The 10755-nt window shown below is 38.1% G+C and overlaps 1 protein-coding gene and 1 long non-coding RNA gene across 3 annotated transcripts; both read left to right on the top strand.

Moving 5' to 3' along the window:
- Nucleotides 1-5005: 5005 nt before the first annotated feature.
- Nucleotides 5006-6708, top strand: LOC117599592 (uncharacterized). 2 transcript variants are annotated; one of them, XR_008304829.1, is made up of 4 exons: nucleotides 5006-5232; nucleotides 5614-5730; nucleotides 5848-5895; nucleotides 6006-6708. It is a non-coding gene; the product is annotated as an uncharacterized LOC117599592 (long non-coding RNA). The 2 variants fall into 2 exon arrangements; XR_008304828.1 differs by having other exon boundaries at nucleotides 5582-5730.
- Nucleotides 6709-6873: 165 nt separating this feature from the next.
- LOC128321215 (uncharacterized) lies at nucleotides 6874-8989 on the top strand. Its single transcript, XM_053241862.1, has 2 exons — nucleotides 6874-6955; nucleotides 7422-8989. Exon 2 carries the CDS (start codon nucleotides 7490-7492, stop codon nucleotides 8093-8095), a length of 606 nt encoding a protein of 201 aa, XP_053097837.1. The 5' UTR covers nucleotides 6874-6955; nucleotides 7422-7489; the 3' UTR covers nucleotides 8096-8989.
- Nucleotides 8990-10755: the final 1766 nt, after the last annotated feature.

The raw sequence follows: 10755 nt of genomic DNA, 5'->3' as shown, positions 1-10755 counted from the left end.
TTATTATTATTATTATTATTATTATTATGACCTCGCAGGAAATCCACCCAACCCCCCAGCAACTGACCTGTTAACAACATTTGTATCACTTGTCGTGAAACTGTGGTGTACCAAAACTTTCCTCTTTGAACGTTTGTCAAAATGCCACACTGTTAAATTTTAGTAAATTTTAAATTTCACCATCTTTTGTTAGACATACAGATACAGTTACATGCAGCAGAAACTTCCTCAACACCTGCTACTGTCATGCAAAAACTCTTCAATTCAGAATAAGAAAAAAGACTCCCAAAGACAAGGGGTTCTGGATGCCAAAAATCAATAGACTTTATTGAATCAACCAACAAAGCTGAGATGTCTGCAGAACATCTGATTTACATAGTCATGGCCCAAGCTTTTATACAATTCTCATTAGGCGGTGTTTTCTCATTTTTTCTTTTAAATCATACTCCTACCTTTCACCACAATTATTTCATTGGCCCACTCTATTTTTTAAAAAAGAGTTAGAAAGAGCCACTTAAAAGAAAAGACAGTATATGACATAAAACTTGTGTATTTGGTACTATTTGGTACTATTCTGTACTTTCCACAAACCAGGTTACATCAGTTGATTTGGATTCCACTTCATATGCACACTTGGTTTAACACTCTTACATAGGATGAGATCATAGCACACTCCCTTCTGGATTACATATTTCACTAAACCCTATTTGGAGTACTTCAAAGTGGTTACATTCTTAAGCCCTTGATTTACACCTTGATTACCCACAAAATAAGATACAGTAAAAATAGAAAAGATACAGTATAAATGAAGGATTAGAAAATCTTCCGGACTACTACTTTCACTTTCCCAAAATATCAAGCAGTGTCGTGGAATTCTTTTAGCTAAAATAAATTTTTTCAGAGTCTTGGGGTCTTGATGCCAAAAAATAGACTTGTTTCTATCTCCTTTCACTCCCATCAGTTGATTTTAATGGTGGCGAAAGGCCTGTTTCAGTGTTTTTTATGTCAGCATATTCTTTCCTAATCTCCACGGGCCTTGGTAAATCCTTTCAGCCCACGTTTTTCAGACACTGAGAACCTCCAGACACTGATACTTTCCAGGTACTTTCCACAGTTAGTTACTGAACTTTAGATGACCTCATACATGAATATGATACAGCATACTTATGATTACATACTTATGATTATCTCGATGATTATACGGATTACATGATTAAATATTCCATAGCAGATGTTTATGAGCTTTTTTCCGCAAAGAAATCACTGTTTTGGCCTGTGTACCAAAAGAAATGTCTCCTCTAACTTACTACATTCATGCTTTGTGTGCATTTGAAGATCCTGTGGGGTGTGTGTGTGTTTGTGTTTGAGAAAGGGATGAGATCATTAGAGCCATTTAGAGGTGTGTGTGTGTGAGAGAGAGAGAGAAAGAGAGCGATTGATTTTTAACAGTTAACAGAAATGTCTATGTGTTGGTGTGAGGTGATTGCATTAGCATGTAAAGATGAATGCAAACAGGCAGGGACAGCTGGTTATGATAGTTAATGGGAGGCTGAAATCTAATATCTATCAATATTTCAATAAATAAATTAAGTCTTAGTGTTGAGCAATGCATTATAACACAAGGTGTCATCAATGGCATAATAAGAATATTGTAGCAAAGTATTACACACACAAACATAAAATGACAGTTAGGCAGTTGCTTTTTAGTGTTTTGTGGTCAGGTATTGTCATATGTGTAAAACAGTCATCATAAATGATGTGTGTGTGTGTGTGTGTGTGTGAGAGAGAGAGAGAGAGACACTGACCAAAAATCTTTTCTCTGTGCATCAAGAGCTCATCACATCACATTCAGAGCTTCCCTGTGCAAACAGCGATACAAACAGTTTGACTTTAAAGAAAGTGAATATAGTTGCAAAAACTATCTCTGGTGTCAGTATTATAGGCTGATAGCACCTATGATGGATGATGAACTTAGATCTGTCGATTTGACTGTTAGAGAAACAACCCTCTGTATCTCTCTGTACCAGTTGTCAGAGCACACAGTGAAGTATTAGACGATAGGAATTTAATGTGACTTACTGTATATGGAAGAGAGATGTCAAACGGATATGAATCTCAGCAAAACAACGTTTGTGATCGTCTGATCAACATTTGACATTCGTGATCAGTGCAGTGCCTAGCATTTGGAGGTGTGACCAAAATTGGCATTCAGACACACAGATCACTGTTCTGCAAACATAAAAACCCTGTACACCTTTACCAGTGAAACATAAAATGTTTATTTTATGGCACCCCATTTGAAAATGTGAGTAAGCAAGAGTAGAAATGCACTAACTACAGTGTTTAGAAGCCTTTAGTATGGGATTTACAAACTAAGTCTATTCTTTTATGTGTAATGACAATAGCCACTTAATCTCAGCCTCAAATGTTTAATCCAAATCTCATCGCAGAGCGTCCGTGTCTTGCATTTACTGTTCAGCTTACCTATTTAGCTTGTAAAATAGGCATGGCTCACAGCTCCAGTTCGATCCTGATCTCAGGTTAATGTCTTTGCAGAGTTTCTGTGCATGTTCTCCCCGTGTCCATGTGTTCCTCTGGGTTCTCCAGATTCCTCCCACCTCACAGGAACATGCCAGTAGCTCCACTGGTTCCTCTAAGTATGAATGAGCATGTCAGTGTATGTGTTTGCATTGTGCCCTCCGATGGACTGGCATCCCATCCAGGGTGTATTCCTGCCTCATGCTCAGTGTTCCCAGGATAGGCTTCATATCAACTGTGACCCTGACCAGGATAAAGGAGTTACTCAAAGTGAGTGAGTGAAAATTGATACAGTTGTAGGGTTTACAATTTAGATTGAACTGCCCATATTCTCCACCAAAATATGTAGGGGAAACTAGCAGATCAGCTCAGAGAGGGAAATTTTTGCAAATTTAATATTTTAACAGCTGATCAACTATTCGTTCAGCGATAAGTTGAAATTAGTGTATTTATTTATTCTGCATGGGATATTACCTCCACGACCAACAGCAATAATATCCTAAATATAGTGAAAACACTATATTAAGAGGACAGTCACAAGATTGGCAATTTAAGACATTAACTTGTAAGCATGAAACACAAGACACTTTCCTTAAAAATCAGACGAGACTTTATTAGACTATTCTAATACACAAAGTAATCTAACACATAAACACACTCACACACATGAGTGATGAGTGAAGAGGTGGTTCACGGCAGTGCAAAGGCTGGAGTCGGAGACGTTGCAGGAACCGGTCTTGATGCGGAGTCTCAGAGCTAGCGTGATCTCCTTGTGATGTTGAGGGGCAAGAATTTCTAAAGCTCTTGGTTGATAAGAACTCCTGGTTGACTCAACTCAACTCAACTCAAAGATACATTGGTGTTATAGGGTTTTAACCCTTTCTAGCTGGTCCAACCCCAAAATGTTTCCTCCAATGGCTGTAAGCCATATTCTCCACCTATGACATTCAGTCCATTGTCTCTGCAGTCATGTGGTTTCACACTTTTTCATGAAGTGTGGATCAAACTTTAGTCCCAAATATTACCACATGCATATAAGGACATTCTACCTACATTTCCTTGCTCTCATCTTTCAGGAAATCATTCAACAAACGCATACATATGAAACAAGACATATATATAAAACCTTGTGGCTATAAGCATGATAAATACAAAATAAAGCATAGTAGAAAATAGGCGATTGCAGTTGCTAATGTATCAGTTTCATAGTCACTATCCTTTTAGACTATATGGAGGGTTCTGTTACAGTCTGTGGAATGTGAGAAGTGTGATGAGAACAGGGTAAACTTTGTGTTCCTGGGGGAAAGAACAAAGGTCTCATTCCATGCGGAGCCTTTCCTGAGGACAGCCCCCCTTTGTGAATCACCCCCTTGGGCTTTAGGTTATCAGATTTATGAGTGAGGGTCCTTGGCTGCTATCACTTGGGCCAGCCATCTGGTCTTGGCAAATGCCCTACCTCAGTAGTTTGACAGAGATTTTCCTTGGCTGAGAGGGTTCATCCCTTAGTTCAGGGTTGTTCTAACACTTGCTCTATTGTTCACAGGACAGCTGAGATTAGGCAGTCGCAAACAGATGGTAAAGATCCTCAGGGTCTGCGAGTGGAAGTCCATTGTTTTATGGTTCCTGTGGCCAACTAAGTGGATTTCTTATGTAGTGTTGTGGTCTTTGTGGATGCCTGTCCACTTAGAATCCTACACAGTTTGCTGTGTGTATAAGAATCAGTAATGCATTTCTATTTTGATTTATACCAGAACTTTTATTTCAAGCCTGCAGTGTCTGCCATGCGTGTCCGGATGACTCCTATCCAAAGATTGGATAGGAGGATACATTTCGGATAATATTAGATTCAAGGTTAGGTTAGAGATAGAGAATGGTTTGTACATTTTCATAGGATTCCACAGAAAATCTTTCAACCTCCGATGTTAAATGAATTAAGAACAAACTGTCCCCACTCACACACATACATCCACTTAAAATAATAAGTCCACCAAGAATGTTATGTCTGTGTCAAAGGTTAATGATGATAGGATTCCATAGAAAATGTTAATGTGGTTTGAACCTCGGATGTTAAAAACATATGTGATAGTCAAACATAAGGGAAGATATAAAAAAAAATTTAAAGCTTGAAAAGATTCAATATTGGGTAATGTCATACAGTGGTACAGCTGGATTTTTTTCAAAGCAGAAAAAGGAATCATTGTGCTTTTCCAACTGACGATACTGGGTCACACTAGAGCAGTGCTACTGAGACTGTAACTTTTGATCGGTGTGACCCCCGAAACACATACACACAGACACACACACACAACTCCCCACTATGTAAAATAATAAGGCCACCAAGAATGTTATGTCTATGACAAAGGTTAATAATAATAAGGCCATCAAGAATGTTATGTCTATGACAAAGGTTAGTAATAATAAGGCCATCAAGAATGTTATGTCTATGTCAAAGGTTAATGATGACAGGATTCCATAGAAAATCTTAGTGTGTTTTGAAACACAGATGTTAAAATCATATGTGATCATCAATCAAAAAAAAAAAAATGTCAGAAACACCTTATAAAGGCTAACACCCAAAAATTTCCCATTCTAGCAGTCTGCCAGGATATTTCACATCTTCAGAAATCCAGCAAAGGTTTAAAGAACTTCCAATCTCTCCTTCAAAACTTTAACAGACCATGGACTTCTGAGCAGGTAAGAAGTTGTATTTTTAAAATGTTTAAAATCATTACATTTTAATTGTATTAGAATGTTTAACTCATTTTACATTTTGATATTAACCTTTACAGTATTTTAACATATGAAATATTCAGAAAGTTTCCGATTTCAACAGAGACGATCCATCTACTTATCTGGTCATTTATGTATTCTGCTAATAGGAGTATACCGAAAAGTTTAATTTTCACCTGCTCACCTGATTCTAATGTCTAGGAAATTGTAACAAATAATAGCAAACCTACTAGGTAATTTCAATTTGTCTCTTGGAACTGAGTAATGAGCTAAAAGGTAACCTGTAAGTTACTAAGAGAATATTTAATTTTAGACAGCAACGTTATTATTATTTCTGACAACAAGATTCCTGGAACGTCCACACAAGGCCTTTGAATCCAAGATCATTGGGACATAACCATTCTATCCAAAGACCCATAGCCGCTGTAGCACCACAGCCTAGAACAATCTTGCAAACTACACGTAAGTCACAACATAAAACTATGAATATACTATAAATAAATATGAATAAAACTCTAAATACTGTACAGTCTTTCATTTATCATATGCATTTATATATTTTGTTTGTTTCATATTCAGAAGTTGGGGACAGCCCGACTATCAGTGATGATGAATCAAGTGCTTCAGGTGAGATGATATTATGCATATTTTGCCTTCTGTTTCATTCTATTTTCACCCATCTGTTCAGTGCAAAAAGTTCTCTCTCACATTTTCTTTGACGTTCTGTTATCTTTTAGATGTGAGCGATGCCGATGATGATGGTAATATGGAAGAAGAAGAGGAGGACATTCAAGAAGAAGAAAATAAAGTCAGAGAAGTCGATAACGAACTAGAGGAGATCAGCACCGCATTGAATGAATTCTTCCAACCAAAGACTGCTTTATTGGAAATCTTGGACATCTTGATGATACAGTTCAAAACCGTCCAGGTAGGGAATTTGTTCCATCATTGTACAGTACCCTAAAATCCTTGAATAGGTGTGTCACAGTGAACATATATTTGATAAGAAAGTTCTATATGATAGATATGGCACAGAAACACCTGAAATACAATTCATTTACAAACGCTAAAAATTAGAACTGAAAATACTCTGACTTCACCCCGTGATTTCTGCTATGGTGAAAACCAGAGTTCTTCAAATAGCCTGTTGCATCCATACACAACTCTGAACCCATATTTAACTGATGCAGTCAACCAGCTGAATGAAAGTTGAATGCCGTCACACCAGGTCGTTAGTCACAGCCCTAGTCAGAGTCCCAATTACAAAGTAACAAATACACCAGCGTCTCAACATGACATATTCTAATCAAAGTTCAGATTGGAATTATGTGTATGTGTATGGGAACAGAGCAGATTGGAGATATGTATGTGCAGGATTATCATTATTAATCTTTAACCTAGATATAATATTCTTAGTGACCTTATTATTTAATCAGAATAACGTGCATGTGCCGGTAATATGGATGTGACCCGGTACCGAGAACTTGAAAAGCACAACTTCTCCTTTTTCTGTATTGAAAAAAAAATCTGGCTGTACAACTGTTTGACATTACCCAATACTGAATCTTTTCATGCTCTAAAATTTTTTTCAAATCTTCCCAAAGTAGATTTAACCTTTATTGGTGTGTCTGGACAAGTGGCCATAGTTGAACACTCAAAGAATCAACATTATTCCACATCCAGAGAGGTAAAGTATTTGAAGGGAAAATGGGGTAGGTGTGGGAGGAGGGTGGTTATTTGTGTGTGTCTGTGCGTGTGTCTGTGTGTGTGTCTGTGTGTGTGTGTGTGTGTGTGTGTGTTCTTCTTCTTCTTTAATGTTTTATGGCGTTATGGTGCATATTCTGCAACCTACTGGGCTAGAGTAAAAAGCTTAAAGGCTCCAATAAATCGCCAATTATTGTACACATTTAAATAGTTAGCCTAATATTTGAATATTTGTCGGGTTATGTTCAGAAGGGTTCAGTAAAATTTATTTTACAGTTAAAGGGTTCCCTGGCTGCAAAATGTTTTATTCCTGATACAAACTCGTGTAATTTCAAAGCATAGATGCCTAGTTATATAGCTAGCCTGTTTTGTGTAACTAAAGGAATGGTACAGTGGAAATAAATTGAACAATGGTGTTCTCACATTGTATCATCCCAACTGCTCAGCAGATGAAGCCATCAACACCACACTCCATCTGGCCCTCACCCACCTGGACAAAAAGGACACATATATTTGAATGCTGTTAATAGACTTCAGTTCAACATTCTACACAGTCATTCCTCAGCACCTGATTGGAAAGCTGAACCTGCTGGGCCTGAACACCTCCCTCTGCAACTGGATCCTGGACTTCCTGACTGGGAGACCTCAGTCAGTTCGGATCGGGAACAGCATCAACAACACCACCACTCTGACCACTGGGGCCCCCCAGGGCTGTGCGCTCAGTCCACTGGTGTTCACTCTGCTGACTCACGACTGTGTAGCAATGCACAGCTCGAGCCACATCATCAAGTGCACCGATGACACGACCGTGGTGGGTCTCATCACCAAGAACAATGAGTCAACATACAGAAAGGAAGTGCAGCGGCTAACGGACTGGTGCAGAGCTCCATTGGGGTCTCTCTTCCTTCCATCACAGACATTTACACCAGACTCTGCATCTGCAAAGCCACCAGCATTGTGGCTGACCCCACGCACCCCTCACACAAAATCTTCACCCTCCTACCGTCTGGCAAAAGGCACCCAAGCTTTTGGGCCCTCACGGCCAGACTGTGTAACACAAAATGTGTGCTCATATTTGATAATGTTTAATCCTCAATGTTACAGAGGTATGGAACCCATATAGTGCAAAAGTACCCAGTATCTCAGTAAAAGGCTTGCTGACAGGAACTGTGTGCATGGGACACTGAGGCCCAAAAGTGACCTATATGACCTTGTGTTTTCTGTGTAAGGTGGGAAAGGAGGAACAAGCTGTTCCTTTAAGTGAGTTAGGCTTCCTTAAACAATAAGATAAGCATATGGGGTAATATGGAAACAAGATACATGGGAATATTGTGTCTTATTAAAAACAGGATGTAGAAATATTTTCATGTAAATGTATATACGAATGCACAAAACACCCCTGCTCTCTAGAGTGATCTTTGCACCTTTGGTTAATCTTCGTTCATTGCTACAACAGCCATCAGACTCCTCAATACTCAGAGACTGAACTGACAACAGACATATACTCATACTCAACTGAACTCCATCCCACTCTCTTTGCAATTGTTTGCACATTTCTGTATTTACTACCTACATTTTGTTTTATTATCTTATTAGCTTATTAGCTTATCTACCGAATACTATGTCATAGTACGTTATGTTTACATTCACAGCAATTTTTTATATTGTTAGTCTTTTGCACTACTTTCTGACACTTTCATACTAGAACTGTGTACTGGTCGGGGCTGCACTGTCTCCTACTGTGCCTATTGTCCTGTTTTAGTAGTTATTGTACTGTCTTATGCTGTTGTGCACGTTTGCATGTGCACTTTATGTAGTTATGTGTCTCTTGCAGGTCTGTGTTGTTTTATGTCCTGGAGAAACCTCGTTTCGTTTCACTATGTACTAACTAGTGTATATGGTTAAAATAACAACAAAGCCATTTGACTTGACTTGTTTTCACACCCATTGAAGTAGATGAGCTTGCAAATTTCCAAGCATTATCACAATGTTTTCACATCCGTCAGAGTAGTTGACATTCCTCACTTCTCACTTCCTATATCTCAAATTAACCCCCAAGAATCATTATAATTTCCATTAAAAAAAAAAAAAAATTCTTTATTATATCACGTAGTCATTTCTCTATTTTCCTCGAGGCTTATATGAAAATGAGAGGGCTATGTCTTAACTTCCTGGGTGATATCAGACACCTTAAATCACTCTTCTTTCAGTGAAGTGAAGTGAAGTGTAGCCAAGTATGGTGACCCTTACTCGGAATTTGTGCACTGCATTTAACCCATCCAAGTGCACACACACACCCGGAGCAGTGCGCAGGCTTTTTTGCTGCGGCTCCTGGGGAGCAGTTGGGGGTTTGGTGCCTTGCTCAAGGGTCTCACCTCAGTCGTGGTATTGAGGGTGGGAGAGAGCGCTGGTCATTCACTCCCCCCACCTACAATCCCTGCCGGACCTGAGACCCGAACCCACGACCTTCAGGTTCACCTTCGGGTTACAAGTCCGAGACTATAACCATTAAGCCACGACTGCCCCCAATGCAGAATATTGAGATATTCAATGCAGAAGCATTGTGAATTACTCTTATGGAGTATTTTAATTAACCAAAATGTATCTAATCATGTATAATCAATGTATAAGGTATGAGTACCCATATGTGTTAATCAAAGAAACTACTTAAACCACTATTATTGACAAGAATGTGCTCATGTAACCAATATATAGAAACATATCCGAACCAGATGTGCTACCATTAAAAAAGATGCATGAAGGGCTATGATTATTATGTAATCCATCAGGTCCAATCAAAAGTTAAAATAATCAAAGTGATGTGTTTTAATCCATCAAAGGCCTAAGAATGAATTTGAAGTGCATTTTAATCATGAAGAGAGTGTGACCTTATGTTAAATCACTATTTAAGCATGTGACTATGTTGGACTGTTCTAATCAATTAGAAAATAATCTTATAGAATATGAGAGAATATTCGTGCATGTATAATATACGTGTATGAAAACTAAGACAAACTGATGTGACTCTAGCTTGTGGAAAATCACTAAACACACATTCCTCATTCATAAACTGTATCATTTCAGTCCAGACTCGGTCATTTCTCAAACATTAAGTTTGTATCTTTTTCACCAGTTTGACATTTGTGATTTCTTAAAAGCATATTGTTAAATTTTATGAAGAATGTTAACGTTTAAAAAAAAAAAATGACTGAGCTTGCACCACAATTAAAGAGAAGATAGAGGGATAATGAAATAATTGTGGCAAGAGGTCAGGGGCATGGTTAAAAGAAAAAAATGAGAAAACTCCACCTAATGAGTTTTAAAATTGTATAAAATTGTTTTAGAATTGTATAAAAGCATGAGCCATGACTGTGTAAATCAGATGATCTGCAGACATCTCGGCTTTGTTGGTTTTTCAATAAAGTCTGATTTTTGGCATCCAAAACCCTTTGACTTTGAAAAGATATTTTTCTTTTCTTTTGGACTAAGAAGATTTTCCACTATATAATCTACTGTTGGGGAATGCAGGGAAAGAAACCATGACTGAGATATAATGGTGGCTGACAGCCAACAGATACTAATTGTTTGTAAATGGGGAAATTCCTGGAGAGTTAATCTTTATGAAATGTCATGGCAAAAACTCTCCAATTCAAAATAAGAAAAAAGACTTCCAAAGACAAGGGGTTCTGGATGCCAATTATTGCACTTTATTATTGCAATTGTGCAAATATATGCACAGTTATTTCACTGTCCCTTTATCTTAGCTTTAACCGTGGCGAGAGT

Source organism: Pangasianodon hypophthalmus, chromosome 18 (genome assembly GCF_027358585.1).
Source record: "Pangasianodon hypophthalmus isolate fPanHyp1 chromosome 18, fPanHyp1.pri, whole genome shotgun sequence".
Lineage (NCBI taxonomy): Eukaryota > Metazoa > Chordata > Actinopteri > Siluriformes > Pangasiidae > Pangasianodon > Pangasianodon hypophthalmus.
This window is presented reverse-complemented; position numbering and strand designations above follow the sequence as displayed.